At 52.4% G+C, this 22,047-nt stretch overlaps 1 protein-coding gene across 1 annotated transcript in view; it reads left to right on the top strand.

Moving 5' to 3' along the window:
• LOC140418105 (sodium- and chloride-dependent neutral and basic amino acid transporter B(0+)-like) overlaps positions 1 to 22,047 on the top strand; it is a 271,390-nt gene that overhangs the window by 174,901 nt on the left and 74,442 nt on the right. The window contains exon 9 of the mRNA XM_072501524.1: positions 6,286 to 6,514. Coding sequence (XP_072357625.1) covers positions 6,286 to 6,514 — 229 coding nt within the window. The remainder of the gene's footprint in view (positions 1 to 6,285; positions 6,515 to 22,047) is intronic.

Here is a 22,047-nt window from a genome sequence, read left to right on the forward strand (position 1 = left end):
TTGATGCGGTCGAATGTCCTCTGGGCAATCACGGAGACCGCTGCGCCAGTATCCAACTCCATCTCAAGCAGGTGGCCATTGACCCGTACTGTCACCTTAATGGGGGCCACACGGGGAGCTGCCACACAATGCAGCTGCAGGCAGTCGTCCTCCGTCTCCACGTCGTCAGGAGTAGTCGCCGCAGGTTCATCCACATGGAAGGTACGGCATCTGGGCTGGTCCCAGTTACGGCCCCTGGGCTGGTCCCGGTTTCGGTCGGAACGACGGCCCTCTGGCGCCCCAGGACCGCCGTCCGCGACGGGGTCGGCGCCGACAAGTCTGACACGGACATGGCTCCTCATCCATTGGCTCTGGAGAAGGCTCCCTTCGGGGAGGAATGTCCGACAGCCACTGGCGTCAGTCCAGACGCTGGCTCGCCCAAGGTACCGCAGGAGTGCGGGGGGACGTTTTCGGACGGAAGGGGTTGCGCCCCAAGGCATGCACTTCCATTCCCTGTAGCTCCTGTACTCCTCGCTCTGCACTCTCTCGGGACAATACTATTTGAATGGCCTGTTGAAAAGTCAATGTTGGCTCCGCTAACAACTTTCTCTGGGTGGCCGCATTGCTAATACCGCAAACCAAACGGTCACGTAACATTTCTGACAAGGTCTCACCATAGTCACAGTACTCCGTAATCCTGCGTAGCCTGGGTAGAAAGTCAGCAAGGGATTTTCCAGGGGTCCTCTCAGCGGTATTAAACCGGCAACGCTGGACTATCGTGGACGGGGTTGGATTAAAATGTTGCCCCACTATATTCACAAGTTCATCAAACGTTTTGGTGTCCGGCGCAGCTGGGTACGTAAGGCTCCTAATCACCCCAAACGTATGCGGGCCGCAGGCAGTGAGCAATATGACCACCTGGCGCTTGTTTTCGGTGATATTGTTTGCCCGGAAATAGTAACGCATCCGTTGTGTGTACTGGTTCCAGCTTTCCAGCGCAGCATCAAAAACATCCAAACGTCCGTACAGAGGCATGGTATAATAGAAAACAATTTCCAACCTGTATCCAACAAAAATCCAGGGAGGTGGCTTCAGCAGTGTAGACAGCTATTCACTTTAACATTCGTCGCCAGTTTTGTAAGGGCCACGAAGAATCCAGCACGAGTTTTAAGGATACAAAGTAATAACATTTATTTACTATAACATATATACATAACAGTAGCAGTAACTTCCCTTGCTACATACTCCTTCCTGTTGGTTCCTGAACTGGCCAGCTTTATTTATACTAGGAGTTTACTAGTGGTTTCTCCACCCCCCTCATTGGGGAAGCTCATACTCCCACACGATTGTGGGATAGTCATTAGTCCCCAGCCAATGGTAAGTAGGCAGGTTATAACAGTACCCAATGGTTGTGTGTGGACTATCGAAAGGTGAATGCAGTTACAAGAACGGACTCTTATCCTTTTGAAGGATTGCATTGAGAAAGTAGCACAATCTGCTTTTATTTCCAACTTCCAGACATGGACAGAACATTTAAAACATCGTATGGAGTTCTTCGATCGACTTCAGGTGGCGGGTTTGTTGATGAACCTAGCCGAAAGTGAATTTGGAGAATCCCGAATCACTTTCCTTGCGGAGTTTCCGATAAACTGAAGACGAAGGGAAATAATGCGATTTCTTAGCATGAGTGGATTTGATCAAACATTTGTGCAAATGTTTTGTGGCGTGATTGCTCCACTGCTGGACTTGCTGATGAAACGTCAAAAATGTCAATGGATAGTGGACTTCCAACAGGCATTTGACTGCCTGAAAGCTGTGATCACCAATGCTCCAGTATTGGAGAATTGCAAGGGACTCTGTGGTCAGATTGAACAAAAGTATCTAATTTGAAGAGAAATGCTGAGGAGTAGAGGAATGAATGGATCGTGCAGAGACTTTCTTGTTCAAAGAGACTGTCAATCGAGAAGGTTTTTGGTTGGAGGAAGTAAACCGGGAAAGATGGACTTTATTCTTAGGCCTGTTTGCGTGTGTGTTTTTTTAAAACGAAAATGTATATTTACTGTGTGCATTTCTTAGTGGATGGTGCAAAAGTGAAAAATGAAACCATCTTGAAGTTGATGGGTTTTTTTTGGGGGGGAGGGGTCATGTGAGAGTACCTTTAAGAAATGGATGTTTAAGCAATGTACCTTTAAGAAAATAGTGATGTCAGAGAGTGGGTGGAGCTGAGCTCAGTTCGGCCATTTTGAGGTTAGTTCTGAGTTTTTAGTTTCAGTTTGAGAGAGCAGCTGGGAGTGTCTGTGTGTTTTGCTGAGAGCTGCAGGAAGGAAAAGAGCTCGTCTGGTGATTTCTGCAAATCCAAAGAATATAAATATATTGAATGTAACCTGTTGTGCTCCTATCTTTGAAGGGTTGAAGTCTTTTGGACGTTTCAAGGATCAGTTTGCAGGATTGGGTAGTGTTGTATTATTTTCGGGGTTATCTTTGAAGTAAGGGGTGTTAAGAGATCCAATATTTATTTAAAAGGTTAAGTTGAGTTAATGGAAGAAACATTGTTTTGTTTTAAAAACCACGTGTCCATAATTGTAAATACTACACCAGGGGAATAAGCCGTGTGCTTCAAAAGCAACAATCCATTAAAGGGTGGGGGTTCGTTGAACTTCATGATACATTTTGGGGTTCTGAAAACACCTCTCCCATAACAAGAGGAAAGGGAGAGAGGGAAGCACAGGAGGGAAGATGACGCTGGGGTGCAAGATGAACATGTGTCCCAGGTCAGGTGGAGAGGAGGGTGGAGATGGTGCTGATTGGCTGGGTTCTTCTGATATTGCGGGAACAGGGGAGGTTATCTTCTCTCCCCCTTGACTCGGCACAGGTAAATAACAGGCGGGAAAAAGAAACTGCCGCCTTAAACTTCAGCACCAACCTTCCGAAGTCTGTTGTTCCTCCTTCTGGGCTGGGGATCAAGCATTGCTTGCAAGCCTCTTGAAGCATCAGGCCCCAGGTTTTGAACACCACCCAAGAAGTTTGTCCAGCAGCAGAGGCAGCACTGGTCTCCTGCTCCAAGTGGATACAATCACATTACTGGGCCCTGTCGCGCAGGCTGCTCGCAGACCGTCTGGAACAATCTCTCTCCAACAATTGGTTTTTATTTTCCCACTTTCCAAAGAAAAAAATAAAGATTACTCTTTTCATAACCTTTGTAACAAAAGAAAATCCAGAAGAAACTCCGAGAGCTTCCATCTTCCAAACCTTGACAAAAAGACAGTTTAACAGCAGCAGCTCCATGGCTCAATGTTTCCAAATATTTCAGTTTAAATGGATTCTGCGACCCTGAGGTACCTTACTGATGGCAAAGATACTGCAGCTGAACGTAGCACATTAGAAAAGGTGGCTCTCTTTGGCGTGTATGGGGATCAAACCCACAACTTGGCATTATTAGCTCCACACTCGAACCATTAAAGGATTCAGAACTTGACTCCAACTATTTTGTGTGAAAACCAAGTAAACCACACTAAAATAACTGAGGGGCAAATTAAAGGGGCAGCCCCTTAAAGGGACACTGCCTGAAACAAAAACAAATCGCAAATAAAACTGAACATCAAATTGAATTCTGATTAAAAAGGCCAATAAAGGATCCCAGACCCCACAGGCCACAATGCACAGAAAGCCTCAATGGTACCGTGGACACTGCATGCTCCCCACTCCGGGAACACCCGGCTGTGAATGTAGCTATAGTAGAGGGTCAAGCATTCGGGTTGGACCAACCCTCAGTCGCCCGCTGCCTGGACCTGTTGATTGAAAGTTTGCATAAGCCCAGGAGCAGATATGGACGGTACGGTAGCACAGTTGGTAACACTGTTGCTTCACAGCTCCAGGGTCCCAGGTTCGATTCCCGGCTTGGGACGCTGTCTGTGCGGAGTCTGCACATTCTCCCGTATCTGCGTGGGTTTCCTCCGAGTGCTCTGGTTTCATCCCACAAGTCCCGAAAGACATGTGATTTAGTAATTTGAGCATTCTGAATTCTCCCTCTGTGTACCTGAACAGGCACGGAATGTGGCGACCCGGGTCTTTTCATAGTAACTTCATTGCAGTGTTCATGTCAGCCTATTTGTGACAATAAAGATTATTATTATTATTATTAGATTAACAAGGTCATCCTCCTTCTCCCCTGCCCCTCTCTGGACCGGATGCCCGTTGATCAGGAAAGTGGGGCTTAAGTGCAAACAAAACTGTAACAAAGTGTCTTTCAAACAACTAAAACGGGGCTCAGAACCTGCTTTCAATCAGTGGCACTGACTTTTAATTTCATTGGAACAAGTTAAGGAAGGATCAGTCGCATTTCAGGCAAATGTCTGCCTTTTGTGGCAGGCAAGGCTGATTCCAGTGAAACCTGAAAATAGCATGACAAGAACATTCCTAGAAGATACCCTCATTCTCCCAAGTCACAAAGGCTGCAGAGTTTACAAGCCTTCCATCAGCCACAATCATTAACCCTGTGAGGAATGGTTACTGCACCTTTAATATAATGATCCCTTTAAGACCGGATTTGGAACCCAGGGGGACTCCGCCTCCGGCTCCACCCCCCAGGGAGCCATATATAAGGTAATGTCCAGTGGGCAGTGTGCAGTGAGCACACTTCTCGGTAGCTGACTGGTTCTCTGCTAATTAAAGCCTTTATATTACCAACCATTTCTCTCGAGTTGTAATTGAGGGTATCTCAAACACCAACACTAATTCCTGACAGTCAAACTTCCCTGACAAGCGATTTTGAACTTCATGCAGCGAAACCCCTTTGTCCTCACAGTGCTGCCTGAGTGTAGGGTTCAACTCACACTGCAGTCATCCTCCCTCCAGTGAGAGGGACTTCATGCCTTCTGAAGCGGAGATGCAGCTCGTTCCAGAGTCCCCCACTTTTTCCTTCCAACCTGGCCGCTCATGGAACTACACTGTCGCACCCCACTGCTGACCCTTTGTATTCACCTCCTTCACCCACTTTCCAGCTCCCACCATGGAAAGACACTCCTTCAGTGACAATTTGGTCACAGGCCCAGCAAGGAGCACACCGGAAGCATTGCCGACATGCCAGTCTTCAGACCCCCTTAAAGCAAGGGACATCCCAACATGAAGGTAGTTAAGACCTGCGAGTGACCCCTGACCCCGGGTTTGCGATACTGAAACCCGAACCCGGCCTCGAGTTGAATTTATCAGTGTCTCTCTGATACCCCCAGAGCTTTCAACGCCCTGGAGGATGATGGCTGACTGAGCGCTCCCTTCCGAAATCTGCTCACTTCCGAAATCTCTTTCGGAGATGGGGCTGCCAGGTTCACGTTTATAGAATGCTGTTCGAAATGCCGCTGACACAGGGCAGCATGGTGGCACAGTGGTTAGCACTGCTGCCTCACGGCGCTGAAGTCCCAGGTTCGGTCCTGGCTCTGGGTCACTGTTTGTTTGGAGTTTGCACATTCTCCCCGTGCTTGTGTGGGTTTTACCCCCACAACCCAAAAGACGTGGATTAGCCCCTTAATTGGAAGAAATGAATTGGGTACGCTAAATTTCGAAAAAGAATCAAATGGTGCAGACACGACATCACACCAGGACCTGCTGAATATTCAATGAGGAAGGTTGTCCCGGAGTGAGTGCGCGTGCTAATATATTAAAATGAGTTTCCCAGTATCCTGCGGTGTGTTTCATGTCTCTCCACCCCCATGCAGGGTTGAGAATCGGGAATCATATTCTCACCGGGGAGATTCATGCTTTCCGATTGTCTCACGATTTTGCACCCATGCCACCGATTATGCGCATGGCTAGAATGGGCTCAGAGTCACCCCGGTAGTTTTAACATAGAAACGTAAAAAATAGGTGCAGGAGTAGGCCATTCGGCCCATCGAGCCTCCACCACCATTCAATGTGATCATGGCTGATCGTGCACATTCAGTATCCCACTCACGCTTTCTCTCCATAACCCCTTAATCTCTTTAGCTACAAGGGGGCCATGTCCAGCTCCCTCTTGAATATATCCAATGAACTGGTCCCATTGGCTTTCTGTTGTGGACAATTGCACAAGTTCACAACACTCTGAGAGAAGAAATGCTTCTTCCCCTCAGTCCTGAATGGCTTACCCCTTATTTTTAGGCTGTGACCCTGAGTTCTGGACATCCCCAACATCGGGAACATTCTTCCCACACCGAGCCTGTCCAGTCCCAACAGGATTTTATATGTTTCTATGAGATCCCCTCTCTTTCTATCAATAGAATGAGTTGAAGTGAAATCTACCCGTGCTGATGGATTCTCCATTTTATTCACCAGGTCTGGAGAGATGCGGCAGTACAAGTTTTCTTTTCTCTCTCAGTGGGTTGGGGCAACATCATCACATTGTCATCCTACAACAAATTCCACAACAACTGTTACCAAGACACCATCATTGTCTGCGTTGTTAACTGTGCTACGAGTGTGTTTGCCGGATTTGTTATCTTCTCCGTCCTTGGACACATGGCTCATGTACAACACAAGACCGTTTCAGAGGTTGCACAGTCAGGTAAATGCAGAGATAAATTCACTGTCTTCTGTTAAAATGTTTCTGAAGCTGCGAGAAAATCTTTCGGGTATCACAATCTCAGGCTTTCCATTCTGTTGGTAAAATCTGGATCCAATCATTTGGAGCCGGAAATAACTCTCTTTACTAAATAGAGAAGGTGGATCCTAACGTCATTCAGTGTGAGATGGACAATATTGCAGTGAATAAAAGGACAGTCTTAAATTAGTTAGGTAAATTAAATGAAGAGATGTACAGTCCATAATGTGATCAAATTTTGCATTGAGCGTGATTTTCCCAGCGTGTCACGCCCAGCTCTGGGTGAATCGGGAGAGGCCCAGTTCGAGCTCCCTGCTGGGCACAAAACTTTACACAAATTACTTGACTCGCAGCGCCTGGCACCCTGTGCGACCAGGATCACACCCGAACTGTGTGTGATCCAGATAATAATATTTAAATGATTCATTAGGCTTCTTTAAATATTGTCATCCGACAATGTGGTAGTATGCATTAGGGGTCATGTGGGACTGTGAAGCCGTGATGTCATTGGCTGACAGATCCCGGGTCCTGGTTGGCCGTTGACCTCTAGCTCCGCCCTGAAGGCGGAGTATAAGAACCAGGAGTCCTCCCCCGCAGGCAGTCTACTACTGAACTGCGGGGGTACAGTCACGCTTAATAAAGCCTCATCGACTTCACTCTATTCGTCTCTCGGAGTCTTTGTGCGCTACAATTTATTAAGCGTGACTAAAGGACTATGGAGCTCAGGATCATCCCGGAATGCCTGAGGATCAGCCCCCACGCAGTGAACGCAGCAGCAGCTTTCAAGCACTGGCAGACTTGTTTCGAGGCCTACCTCAGAACGGCCCCCGGCCGGGTCACAGAAGACCAAAAACTACAGGTCCTGCACTCGAGGTTAAGCACGGAGATTTTCTCTCTCATCGAAGACGCAGAGGAGTTCCAGACGGCGTTCGCAGCACTAAAAAGTCTCTATGTTCGCCCAGTAAACCAGATCTACGCTCGCTATCAACTCGCAACGAGACGGCAAAGTCCCGGAGAATCGATAGATGAATTCTACGACGCGCTACTAATTTTGGGACGGGCCTGCAGCTGTCCGCCGGTGAACGCAAATGAACACACGGACATGTTAATGCGCGATGCTTTTGTGGCAGGTATGAACTCCTCCCAAATCCGCCAAAGACTTTTAGAAAAAGAGTCGCTAGGACACTCAGAGGCACGGGCCCTAGCAGCCTCCCTAGACGTGGCCGCTCGAAACACCCGCGCCTACGGCCCCGACCGCGCGGCAGCCCATTGGGCTCCGTATGCACCCGTCGCGACAAACCCACCCCCCCCAGACACTCCACAGGCTTGCGCGGTTCAAACGCCAAGTCGCACCGGGCGAGCCCACTGCTATTTCTGCGGCCAGGCGAAACACCCCCAGCAGCGCTGCCCGGCCCGCACAGCAATCTGTAAGAGCTGCGGGAAAAAGGGCCATTTCACGGCTGTGTGCCGGTCCCGGGAGGTCGCCGCGGTCCCAGGAGAACAGGGAGCCCTGCACGCCTTTTACGCTCCCCAATCCCCCCAGCGCCCCATGTACGACCCGCAGGCGCAACCACCTTGGGTCCCGACCACCGCTCTCCCCGGAGAACAGGGAGCCCTGCACGCCTTTTACGCTCCTCAACCCACCCCCCCGCGCCCCATGTATGACCCGCCGGCGCTACCACTTTGGGTCCCGGCCACCGCTGTCCCCAGAGAAGAGGGAGTCCTGCGTGTTCCTAACGCTCCCCAACCCCCCCAGCGCCCCATGTGCGACCCGCAGGCGCCGCCATTTTGGGTCCCGGCCACCACGAGGGGAGGAGGGGCGCCGCCATCTTGGACCACCCCAGACCTGTATGACGCATGGGGGCGGCCATTTTGTCCAACCCCGCCGCCATCTTGTGACCCCCCAGCCATGTGCGATGCATGGGGGCAGCCATCTTGTTCACCCCGACGCCATCTTGGACAGCAACAACGGACCCCAGCGTCGACGGCTCCACGGGGTTCGAAGAAGACGCTCAACCATTACAACCACGGCTGGCTTCAATGACGCTGGACCAAGCACGGCCCCGGACGCTCCAGGCGACGACGACAACGGTGCTGATAAACGGGCACGAGACACCATGCCTGGTCGACTCCGGGAGCACGGAGAGCTTTATCCACCCCGACACGGTAAGACACTGTTCTTTGACCATCCGTCCCAGTGCACAAAAGATTTCCCTAGATGCAGGATCCCACTCCGTACAGATCAAAGGCTTCTGCATAGTTACCCTAACGGTGCAAGGGAGGGAGTTCAAAAACTACAGGCTCTACGTCCTTCCCCAACTCTGCGCCCCCACATTACTGGGATTAGACTTCCAGTGCAATCTACAGAGCCTAACCTTCAAATTCGGTGGCCCAATACCCCCACTCACTATCTGCAGCCTCGCAACCCTCAAGGTTCAGCCCCCATCCTTGTTTGCAAACCTCACCCCGGATTGCAAACCCGTCGCCACTAGGAGCAGACGGTACAGCGCCCAGGACCGGACCTTCATTCGGTCCGAAGTCCAGCGGATACTGAAGGAAGGCATAATCCAGGCCAGCAATAGTCCCTGGAGAGCACAGGTGGTAGTAGTAAAGACAGGGGAGAAGCAAAGGATGGTCATAGACTATAGCCAGACCATCAACAGGTACACACAACTAGACGCGTACCCTCTCCCCCGCATATCCGACATGGTCATTCGGATTGCCCAATATAAGGTCTTCTCCACCGTGGACCTCAAGTCCGCCTACCATCAGCTCCCCATCCGCCCAAGTGACCGCAAGTACACAGCCTTTGAGGCAGACGGGCGATTATACCATTTCCTAAGGGTCCCATTTGGCGTCACAAACGGGGTCTCGGTCTTCCAACGAGAGATGGACCGAATGGTTGATCAACACAGGTTGCGGGCCACGTTCCCGTATCTCGACAATGTAACCGTCTGCGGCCATGATCAGCAGGTCGCCAACCTCCAAAAATTCCTCCAGACCGCTAAAGCCTTGAACCTCACGTACAACGAGGACAAGTGCGTTTTTAGCACCAACCGGCTAGCCATCCTGGGCTACGTAGTGCGCAATGGGATAATAGGCCCCGACCCCGAACGTATGCGCTCCCTCATGGAATTTCCCCTCCCGCACTGCTCAAAAGCCCTAAAACGCTGCCTGGGGTTCTTTTCATACTACGCCCAGTGGGTCCCCCAGTATGCAGACAAGGCCCGCCCTCTAATACAGACCACGACCTTCCCTCTGTCGACAGAGGCTTGCCAGGCCTTCAGCCGCATCAAAGCGGATATCGCAAAGGCCACGATGCGCGCTATCGACGAGTCCCTCCCCTTCCAGGTCGAGAGCGACGCCTCCGACGTAGCTCTAGCGGCCACCCTTAACCAAGCGGGCAGACCCGTGGCCTTTTTCTCCCGAACCCTCCACGCTTCAGAAATCCGCCACTCCTCAGTGGAAAAGGAAGCCCAAGCCATAGTGGAAGCGGTGCGACATTGGAGGCATTACCTGGCCGGCAGGAGATTCACTCTCCTCACGGACCAACGGTCGGTAGCCTTCATGTTCGATAATGCACAGCGGGGCAAAATCAAAAACGACAAGATCTTAAGGTGGAGGATCGAGCTCTCCACCTTCAACTACGAGATCTTGTATCGTCCCGGAAAGCTGAACGAGCCGTCCGATGCCCTATCCCGCGGCACATGTGCCAACGCACAAATTAACCGTCTCCAAACCCTCCACGAGGACCTCTGCCACCCGGGGGTCACTCGGTTTTACCACTTTATTAAGTCCCGCAACCTCCCATACTCTTTGGAGGAGATCCGTACAGTCACAAGGAACTGCCACATCTGCGCAGAGTGCAAACCGCATTTTTTCAGGCCGGATGGTGCGCACCTGATTAAGGCTTCACCCCCCTTTGAATGCCTTAGTCTGGATTTCAAAGGACCCCTCCCCTTCACCGACCGCAACACATACTTCCTTAATGTGGTGGACGAGTACTCCCGCTTCCCATTCGCCATCCCCTGCCCTGACATGACCGCGGCCACAGTCATTAAAGCCCTGAACACCATATTCACACTGTTCGGTTGCCCCGCATACGTCCACAGCGACAGGGGGTCCTCCTTCATGAGTGACGAGCTGCGCCAGTTCCTGCTCAGCAACGGTATAGCCTCGAGCAGGACGACCAGCTACAACCCCCGGGGGAACGGGCAAGTAGAGAGGGAGAACGGCACGGTCTGGAAGACCGTCCTACTGGCCCTACGGTCCAGGGACCTCCCGGTTTCACGGTGGCAGGAGGTCCTCCCGGACGCCCTCCACTCCATCCGGTCACTACTGTGTACTCGCACTAACCAAACGCCTCATGAGCGCCTCCTTGTCTTCCCCAGGATGTCCTCCTCTGGAACGTCGCTGCCGACCTGGCTGGCGGCCCCAGGACCCATCTTGCTCAGAAAACATGTGCGGGCGCACAAGTCGGACCCGTTGGTCGAAAGGGTTCACTTCCTTCACGCGAACCCGCAGTACGCTTACGTGGAGTACCCCGACGTCCGACAGGACACTGTCTCCCTGCGAGATCTGGCGCCCGCCGGTAACACACACACCCCCCCGACACCAATCACCCCCTTCCTGCCACCGCCGCACCCCGCGACCGCCCCCTTCCCAGGAGGATCGGTCCTCCTCCCAGGCCCGACCAGGAGTGAAGCCCAAGCTGAAACCGTAAGGCTCTGCGGAGACGACAACACCGGAACAAGCACCACCACCACCACCGGGGCCGAGGTGATCGACACGGATGACCAGACCGCCCAACCGACTCGTGGCGTCGATCTAACACTACAATATGTGGACTTTTAACGAGAACATTTTGTCTTTTTCTCCTGACGATTACTGTAAATAGTTCGAAACGAAAAAAAACCTTGTACATACTGTAATAACATGCAAACGTTTTCCTCCCAGGACCAGCCTTGTAAACCTTTACCACCATGCGAAGCATCACCCCGCCGGGTTCATTTTTAACAAGGGGTGAATGTGGTAGTATGCATTAGGGGTCATGTGGGACTGTGAAGCCGTGATGTCATTGGCTGACAGATCCCGGGTCCTGGTTGGCCGTTGACCTCTAGCTCCGCCCTGAAGGTGGAGTATAAGAACCAGGAGTCCTCCCCCGCAGGCAGTCTACTACTGAACTGCGGGGGAACAGTCACGCTTAATAAAGCCTCATCGACTTCACTCTATTCGTCTCTCGGAGTCTTTGTGCGCTACAGACAACAAATCCACAACAACTGTTACCGAGACACCCCTGAGATGGACTGAGGAAATCTATTAAAAGGTGTGATCGTACATAAGCAATGAACAGTCTTAAAAAAATTATTGCATAGTTCACAGCAACTGTACATTCCTTCCCCCAAAAAGAACATCAGACAAGCATGACTAACAAAGGAAGTTCAGGATTGTGTTGATCAAAAGAAAAGGCTTATATCGTTGCCTGAACTAGTCGTAAACCTGAGAATTGGGAAGATTTTCGAATACAGCAAAAGAAGGCCAAGAAGCTGATCAAGAAAAGGAGTATGGAATATGAACATAAATGAGCAAAAATCATAAAAACAGGATGTATAAGCTTCTACAGGTAATTAAAACGAAGCTTTTGGCTAAGACAAATGCAGTTCCTTTACAGGAGAATTTATAATGGGAAAGAGAACTGGCAGAAAAGATAAATGATTACTTTGTGTCTGTCTTCACTGAGGAAGTTGCAACAAATCTCCCAGAACCATACATCCGAGGAGCTCGGGACAAGAAGAAAATTAAGGATATTTGTATTGGTAAGAGGTTTGTGAGGGGAAATTAATTAATCTGAAGTTTGACAAGTCCCTGGGACCTGATGTTCTGCAACCCAGATGTGTTGAAAGAGGTAACCATGGTGATAGTGGATCTCCATCTGTAGATTCTGGAATGGTTCCTGCAGATTGGAAGGTAGAATCTGTTATAAAGTGCGTTAAATGGACACGTTGATTTGAATAATCTGATGGGAAAAAGTCAACATGAATGGGAAATCATGTTGGGAGTATTTTGAGCGTGTTACTGACAAAATTGATAAAGGGGAGTTGGTGGAAGTGGTATACTTGGATATTCAGGAGGTCATTCATGTGTCGGCAGACTGTGGGGTACTAGTGGGGCAACACAGGGAAATCAGTACATGGGCCTTGATGCACTATCAATTACCACAAAGACGAGAGTAGTGGAAAAATCGAGGCTTTATTGATCAAAGATGTTGTGCCTCCTGTAGCTGGAACCAGAATGGCTGCAGTACAGGCGAGCACACACATTAAAACACCGCCTACTGGGCGGAGCCACCAGGCAGGGATTTACCCATGTACCTCTACTATATGTGTCTTACCGTAATACATATAATACAGCTAGTGGTGACTACCACATTCACCCCCTGTTAAAAAAGAGTCCGGCAGGGGTGATGTAAAATTTTTTTTTACAAGTTCAGTCAGTTGGGGGCCTTGGTCCGCCTCTGTGATCGCCTCAGTCCTAGTGGTGATATGGGTGCCATCTTGGTCACCGGCGACTCCGGGAGCATGTTGTCCTCGTCTTCGTCACCCCGAGTGGAACCAATGGGAGGACGGATCCTTCTGGGGTGGAGGCTGCGGTGAGGTTCGCTGGGGGGAGGCTGAGTGGCGCAGGGGTGATTGAGGCAACCGGAGATGGGGGTTGAGGGGGGTGTCGGGTCAGGGGCCGTAGGTGGGGATCCAGCAGGTGCCAGGTCCAAGAGGGAGACTGTGTCCTGGCGCCCGTCGGAGTGCGCCACGTAGGCGTACTGCAGGTTTGCGTGTCGGAGGTGGACCCTTTCAACCAAAGGGTCCGACTTATGGGTCCGCACATGCTTCCGAAGGAGGACGGGTCCAGGAGCTGTCAGCCATGTTGGGAGCGAGACCCCGGAGGTGGACTTCCGGGGGAAGGCAAAAAGACGTTCATGGGGGGTTTCGTTCGTCGCGGTGCAGAAGAGCGATCGGATGGAGTGGAGCGCGTCGGGGAGGACCTCCTGCCAGCAGGAGACCGGGAGATTTTTAGAGCGCAGGGCCAGCAGGACGGCCTTCCAGACCATTCCGTTCTCCCTCTCCACCTGCCCGTTTCCCCGGGGTTGTAGCTGGTCGTTCTGCTCGAGGCAATGCCCTTGCTGAGCAGGAACTGACACAGCTCATCTATCATAAAGGAGGATCCCCGATCGCTGTGGATGTAGGTGGGGAAACCGAACAGAGTGAAGATACTGTGGCGGGCTTTAATGACCGTGGCAGAAGTCATATTGGGGCATGGGATGGCGAATGGGAACCGGGAGTACTCATCGACCACATTCAGAAAGTACGTGTTGCGTTCGGTGGAGGGGAGGGGCCCTTTGAAGTCCATGCTGAGACGCCCAAAGGGGTGGGAGGCCTTCACCAGGTGCACTCGATCTGGCCGGTAGAAGTGCGGCTTGCACTCTGCGCAGACCTGGCAGTCTCTGGTGACAGTCCTGACCTCCTCAATGGAGTCGGGCAGGTTGCGGGCCTTGATGAAGTGGAAGAACCGGGTGACCCCCGGGTGGCAGAGTCCATCGTGGAGAGCCCGGAGTCGGCCCACTTGTGTGCTGGCACATGTACCGCGGGAGAGGGCGTCAGGGGGCTCATTGAGCTTCCTGGGGTGATACAAAATTTCATAATTATAGGTGGAGAGCTCAATCCTCCACCTCAAGATCTTATCGTTTTCGATCTTGCCCCACTGTGTATTATTGAACATGAAGGCAACCGACCGTTGGTCATTGAGGAGAGTGAATCTCCTGCCGGCCAGGTAATGCCTCCAATGCCACACAACTTCCACAATGGCTTGGGCCTCCTTTTCAACAGAGGAGTGCCGAATTTCGGAGGCATGGAGGGTGCGGGAAAAGAATGCCACGGGTCTGCCTGCCGAGTTGAGGGTGGTGGCCAGAGCTACGTCCAATGCATCGCTCTCGACCTGGAAGGGTGGGTACTCATCGACCGCGTGCATCGTGACCTTGACGATGTCTGCCTTGATGCGGTTGAAGGCCTGGTGGGCCTCAGCCATCATTGGAAAAACTGTGGACTAAATGAGTGGGCGGGCCTTGTCCGCATAGTTAGGGACCCACTGGGCACAGTAGGAGAAAAACCCCAGGCATCGTTTCGGAACCTTGGGTCAGTGGGGGAGGGGGAGTTCCCTGCAAACGGTCGGGGTCGAGTCCTAGAACTCCATTTTCCACAACATAGCCAAGGATGGCTAAGCGGTTGGTGCGGAACACGCATTTCTCCTTATTGTACGTGAGATTAAGGAGCTTGGCGGTCTGGAGAAATTTTAGGAGGCTAGCGTCATGGTCCTACTGATCGTGGCCGCAGATGGTGACGTTGTCTAGGTACGGGAAGGTGGCATGCAATCCATACCGGTCAACCATTCGGTCCATCTCACGTTGGAAGACCGAAACCACATTCGTGACACCGAAGGGAACCCTAAGGATATGATAGAGGCGGCCATCTGCTTCGAACGCAGTGTATTGGCGGTCCTCCGGGCGGATGGGGAGCTGGTGGTAGGCGGACTTCAGGTCCACTGTGGAAAAGACCCAATACTGCGCAATCTGATTGACCATGTCAGATATGCGTGGGAGGGGGTACGCGTCGAGCTGCATGTACCGATTGATGGTCTGACTGTAGTCAATGACCATCCTTCATAGAATTTACAGTGCAGAAGGAGGCCATTCGGCCCATCGAGTCTGCACCGGCTCTTGGAAAGAGCACCCTACCCAAGGTCAACACCGCCACCCTATCCCCATAACCCAGTAACCCCACCCAACACTAAGGGCAATTCTGGACACTAAGGGCAATTTATCATGGCCAATCCACCTAACCTGCACATCTTTGGACTGTGGGAGGAAACCAGAGCACCCGGAGGAAACCCACGCACACACCGGGAGGATGTGCAGACTCCGCACAGACAGTGACCCAAGCCAGAATCGAACCTGGGACCCTGGAGCTGTGAAGCAATTGTGCTATCCACAAGGCTACCGTGCTGCCCCTGTGCTTCTCCCAGTGTTTACTACTACCACTTGGGCTCTCCAGGGGCTGTTGCCGTCCTCAATGATGCCTTCCCGCAGGAGCCGTTGGACTTCTGACCTGATGAAGGTCCTGGCCTGGCCACTGTACCGTCTGCTCCTGGTGGCAACGGCTTTGCAATCCGTGGTGAGGTTCGCAAACAGGAAAGGTGGATCGACCTTAAGGGTCGTGAAGTCGCATACGGTGAGGGGGGGTAGGTGTCCGCTGAATTTTAAGATTAAGCTTTGGACGTTGCACTGGAAGTCCAGGCCGAGTAACAGGGCAGCGCAGAGGTGGGGGAGGACGTGGAGCCGGAAGTTGCTAAACTCTACGCCTTGGACAGTGAGGGTCGTGACTCAGTACCCCCAGATTTCCACGGAATGGGATCCGGAAGCCAGGGAGATTTTCTGGGTAACGGGGTGTACCGCGAGGGAGCAGCACCTTACCGTAGTGAGGTGGATGAAGCTCTCTGTGCTCCCGGAGTCAAAAGGGCAGGACGGCTTGTGCCCACCGATTTTCACCGTTGTCGTTGCGGTCGCGAGGTTGCGGGGCCGGGACTGATCCAGGGTGATCGAGGCGATCTGCAGCAGATGCTGGGAGGCCCCGGGCTGGTCAGCAGTGGTGGAGGTAGCGGCAGGCGATGAACGGCCAGGTGAGCTTCCAGACAAGCAGGGGTCCTGAGGCGCTGACCAAAATGGTGCCGAAGATGGCGGCGCCCACGGGGCACACATGGCGGGCAGCATTAAAGATGGCGGCACCCACGGGCCGCACCCACGGGCCGCACGTGGCTTGCAAGGAGGAAAATGGCGGCGCTCCTGGGTCGCACGTGGGGGGTGTAGGAATGCTGGGCCGAGAAACTGTGGCGACCGACCGGGCCTGGCACACAGAAACAAAGTGTCCCTTCTTTCCGCATCCGTTGCAGGTTATGCTCTGCGCCGGGTAGCGCTGCCTGGGGTGTTTATTCTGCCCGCAAATATAGCATTTGGACCCCCCCAGGGTTGGCTGGCTGCCGCGCGGCACAGGCATGTGGTGAGCTAGAGTCGGTAGCTGGTGGGGCCCACGATGCCCATGAGGGTACCGTGCTTTCGGGGACGTACGACTGGACGTTACAGGAGGCCACTGGTAACGAGTTCGCGAGCTGCCTGGTTCCCGCAAGATCAAGCGTACCCCTTTCCAATAGGCGCTGGCGGACATACGCAGACCTCATGCCAGTAACGAAGGCGTCTCGGATTAAAAGTTCTGTGTGCTGGACTGTCGAAACTGTCTGGAAGTAACAGTTCCTCCCCAGGATGTGCAGGGCACGCCAGAAATCGTCTAGGGACTCACCGGGGAGTTGCTGTCTCATGGACAGGAGGTGCCTGCCGTATAGTTGGCGTATAGGGGCAGCACGGTAGCATTGTGGATAGCACAATTGCTTCGCAGCTCCAGGTTCCCAGGTTCGATTCCGGCTTGGGTCATTGTCTGTGCGGAGTCTGCACATCCTCCCCGTGTGTGCGTGGGTTTCCTCCGGTTGCTCCGGTTTCCTCCCACAGTCCAAAGATGTGCAGGTTAGGTGGATTGGCCATGATAAATTGCCCTTAGTGTCCAAAATTGCCCTTCGTGTTGGGTGGGGTTGCTGGGTTATGGGGATAGGGTGGAGATGTTGACCTTGGGTAGGGTGCTCTTTCCAAGAGCCGGTGCGGACTCGATGGGCCGAATGGCCTCCTTCTGCACTGTGAATTCTATGATAGTTGATTGACTGGCCGAACGTAATGTCTCTTCAGGAGCTCCATTGCTTCGGAGTAAGTGGGCGCATCCCGGATGAGAGGAAAAATATCAGGGCTCACCCGTGAATAAAGGACTTGGAGCTTCTGCGCTTCCGAGGATTCCTCAGCGGATGTTCGGAGGTAGCTTTCGAAGCAGGCTAGCCAGTTGTCAAAAGCGGATGTAGCATTGGCTGCTTGAGAGCTCAGCTGCAGGCGATCAGGCTTGATGCGGAGATCCATCGTTTTAAAAATCTTTGCTCAATAAACTGATGCACTATCAGTTTCCACACAGACAAGAGTAGTGGAATAATCGAGGCTTTATTGAGCAAAGATGCCGTGCCTCCTGTAGCTGGACCAGAATGGCTGCAGCACTGGCGAGCACACACATGTATACACCACCTACTGGGCGGAGCCAGCAGGCAGGGATTTACCCATGTACCTCTAATATATGTGTCTCACCGTACTACGCATAATACAGCTAGTGGTGACTACCACAGGCCTTATCTGTTCATAATATATGTCAATAATTTGGATGTGGAGCCCAAACATTTGTCAATGGCACAAGGCAAAGTGGAAATGTGTGTTGTGAGGAAGATGATTTGGACAGACTTAGATGGTGGAGTTCTCCCTTGTTGAGACTAAGTGTGGTAACGGGCGGATCCGACGGTACCTTTCTCGGTAATGGCGAGATTCCGCTCCAGATTCTGCATTTGGAACCTCATTAAATATGCACAGCTGTGTCCCCTCTGAATCACCTGGCAACCGGCAGCGATTCATTCATCCAGTGTAAGCTGGTGGGTTTCCAGTGTCATATTTAAACACCAGTCCATAGGAGCCCTCTCTCCAGGCCACCCGTCTTCACCAGGCCGTGCAGGATGAGAGCAAACTAGAAGCAAAAGGCAAATGGCCTCGAGAAGAAGGCCGAACCAGTTATCAACGCCAGGGCTCTCAAAGCCCTCACCTGGGGGTTTCAAAGAATCACACCAACTCCATCTCTCCAGCCTGGGAGGCTGTTGCCCAGAAGGTCAGCACGGTTGCCATCCATCCACAAAGAGCCATCCATTGAGGGAAGCGGATGAATGATCTCATCCACTCCGCCACAGTAAGTCCTCTCACAGCTCCCTCCACTATGCAACTCTCAGCATGGCATCATGTATTCAAACCCTACTGGCTTCACAGATCACACACATTCAGGCATGGAGGGCACATTAAACAATACTTTCACATCACCACCATCCCATCTGTCTTGTTGCTCACACTACAACCTCTGTCCTTTCTGAGCAGGGAAAATCACACACAGGGGACAGGCATTTCACCCAAACTCTGCTCCAACCCATCTGATTACATCTCTTTTCCTTTGTCTCCATACAGGTCAAACTTGATCACAGCAAGCGAGAGTGAGCCCAGGCCAGGGGGAGGGATGGCAGAGATACTCACCCTCACCTGATGCAGAGCTCATTGACGAGGAGTGGGATCGCTCCTCTGGAAACACAGAGCTTGGCCTCTCGCAACAACTTAGTATTGATTTCAATCCCCTCACTTCAATCAATCCCGTAACTCACTGATTGCAGTATACTCTGAATTAGCTTCAGCACATGCACTAAAACAGTCCTTTTGTCTTTTGTAGGTTCCAGCTTGTCAGTCCAGTAGCTTCCTGAGTATCCAAAGTACATCTGAGGACAAGGGAGCTCAGGAAGAACAGAGACAGCGCTCACCTGCACCCTCCACCAGCGCAGAGACACATCGGTGGGGCATAGTTCAAGGTTAGACTCGGGGTCACTTTCTGGGAAGTACCTCACAGCCACATCCCCGCAGAGGTCCGAGGCAAGGAAAGCCCAGTCATCCGACACTCAAGAGGGCTGAGGGAGACTAGCCACCCACTCAGTCCCAGGTGATGAGCCTCTGGCAGTGGCTGCCAGCTCAATGAAGGAGATGCAAAGAGAGGCAGCAGAATGTCAGGCAGAGATTCAACAGTCACTCGTCGGGGTAGATCACACAATGGAGGAACTCCCTCCACATTCGGTCTGGTGTCATGGCTCCAACCTGCGAGGGCCTTGAGGCCACCATAGGAAGGTTGGCGACCACCAGGTTGGACCTGGTCCAGCAGGTCCTGCTGAATTTACGCTTGGCCATGCTCTCCATGGCCACACATTCTGATGGGCACTGTTGCAGGAGCTTCACCGTAGTTATTCAACTACGGCGTACTTCACTCCCCAATTGATCGGACAATACTTAGAGTTGAGTTTTAGTTCAGAATTTTATTACATGCTGACAGGGGAGCTACGTTACCAGGAGATGGCTTGCCTGCTCCCAATCACAGAGATAATTGAGAAATTATACTTTGTGTGTTATAACAAGTAATTAACATACAGCAATCAAAAGAATACATTTATTCAAACGCTATCTATGTCTATTCACAACTGATAATTAGTATTGCGTAATGCATTACATATGAGGATAGTTACCAAATCATAAGCTAAGCACTTACATAGTGTGGTATTATAGGTATTACGGTATCTGATAGGCTAAAGCACCATTGGTGGAAACTGTATGCTTTCTATTGGTTAGAACGTATGATAGCTTCACTCTGCTAGGCGGGGTATAAGAACCCGTGCCGCCTCAGCAGCCTTCATTCTGTACCTGAGATGCTGGGGGAAACATCTAGCTTATTAAAACCTTCAGTTGGACTACAACCTTGCTTTAGTGGTCATTGATTGTGCATAAATTTAATAAGCTAGTTTTTTAAGAAGAAAGGATGGAGCTCCGAATCAAGCCGGAGTGTCTGCAACTTAACCCCCACGCGGCGAACTCAGCGGCAATCTTCAAGCACTGGCTGCCGTGCTTCAAAAGGTATCTCGGGACGGCCAAAAACGCACCCACAGGAGAGCAGAAACTGCAAGTCCTGCACTCAAGGGTGAGCCCGGAGATTTACACCCTCATCGAGGAAGCGGAAGACTTCGATGCAGCAATAGAGCTGCTAAAAGGACACTATATTCGCCCGGTAAACCAGGTCTACGCCCGGCAACTGCTTGCAACAAGGCGACAAACCCCTGGTTTGGAGGAATTCTACTGTGCACTCCAAGTATTGGGAAGAAGCTGCAGCTGCCCGCAAGTTTCGGCGAGCGAGCACATGGAACTCTTAGTCCGGTACGCTTTCGTGGCAGGTATGCTATCTTCACAAATCCGCCAGCGTCTGTTAGAAAAGGACACTCTGGGTCTCAGGGAGGCACGGGCCCTTGCAGGCTCCCTGGACATGGCCTCCAGGAACGCTCGCGCTTACATTCCCGACCGTGCGGCAGCCCCCTGGGCAGCGTGGAACCCTGCCGCGGCCGAGCCCGAGACTTCCCCCACTCCCCCACAGGCCTGCGCTGCAAAGCGGCCTGGCAACCCCGGGGGGCCCCGCTGCTACTTTTGTGGGCAGGCCAAGCACCCCCGCCAGTGCTGCCCGGCCCGCGCATCCTAGGGTATTTTGGCTACTACGCCCAGTGGATCCCCAACTACGCGGACAAGGCCCGTCCCCTGATCCAAGCCACAGTTTTTCTCCTGTCGATAGAGGCCCGCCAGGCCTTCAGCCGCATCAAAGCAGACATTGCAAAAGCCACGATGCACGCCATCGATGAATCCCTCCCCTTCCAGGTCAAGAGCGACGTGTCCGGCGTAGCTCTGGCAGCCACCCTCAACCAAGTGGGCAGGCCCGTGGCTTTCTTCTCTCGTACCCTCCATGCTTCCGAAATCCGCTACTCCTCAGTCGAAAAGGAGGCCCGAGCCACAGTGGAAGCTGTGCGGTGTTGGAGGCATTACCTGGCCGGCAGGAGATACACTCTCCTCACGGACCAACGGTCCGTTACTTTCATGTTTGATAATGCACAGCGGGGCAAGATAAAAAACGACAAGATCTTGCGGTGGAGGATCGAACTCTCCACCTACAACTATCTTGTATCGTCCCGGGAAGCTAAACGAGCCTCCTGACGCCCTGTTCCATGGCACATGTGACACAGCACAAGTGGACCACCTCCGAGCCCTCCACGAGGACCTCTGCCACCCGGGGGTCACTCGCTTTTTCCATTTTGTCAAGACCCGCAACCTGCCCTACTCCATGGAGGAGGTCAGGACAGCCACCAGAGACTGCCAAATCTGCGCGGAGTGCAAACCGCACTTCTACCGACCCAAGAAAGCGCACCTGATAAAGGCTTCCCGTCCCTTTGAACGCCTCAGCATGGACTTCAAAGGCCCCTCCCCTCCACTGACCGCAACACGTACTTCCTGAACGTGATTGACGAGTACTCCCGGTTCCCATTCGGCATCCCCTGCCCCGACATGACCGCAACCACCGTCATCAAGGCCCTCCATAGCATCTTTGCACTGTTTGGGTTCCCCACTTACATACACAGTGATAGGGGTCCTCCTTTATGAGCAACGAACTGCATCAATTCCTGCTCATCAAGGGCATCGCCTGAGCAGGACGACCAGTTACAACCCCCGGGGTAACGGACAGGTAGAGAGGGAGAATGGAACGGTCTGGAAGACCATCCTACTGGCCCTACGGTCCAGGAACCTCCCAGTGTCCCGCTGGCAAGAAGTCCTCCCGGATGCCCTCCACTCCATCCGGCCACTGCTTTGTACGACCACCAATCAGACACCCCACGAACATCTCCTTGTCTTCCCTAGGAAGTCCTCC

The sequence above is a fragment of the Scyliorhinus torazame genome, chromosome 5 (assembly GCF_047496885.1).
Source record: "Scyliorhinus torazame isolate Kashiwa2021f chromosome 5, sScyTor2.1, whole genome shotgun sequence".
NCBI lineage: Eukaryota > Metazoa > Chordata > Chondrichthyes > Carcharhiniformes > Scyliorhinidae > Scyliorhinus > Scyliorhinus torazame.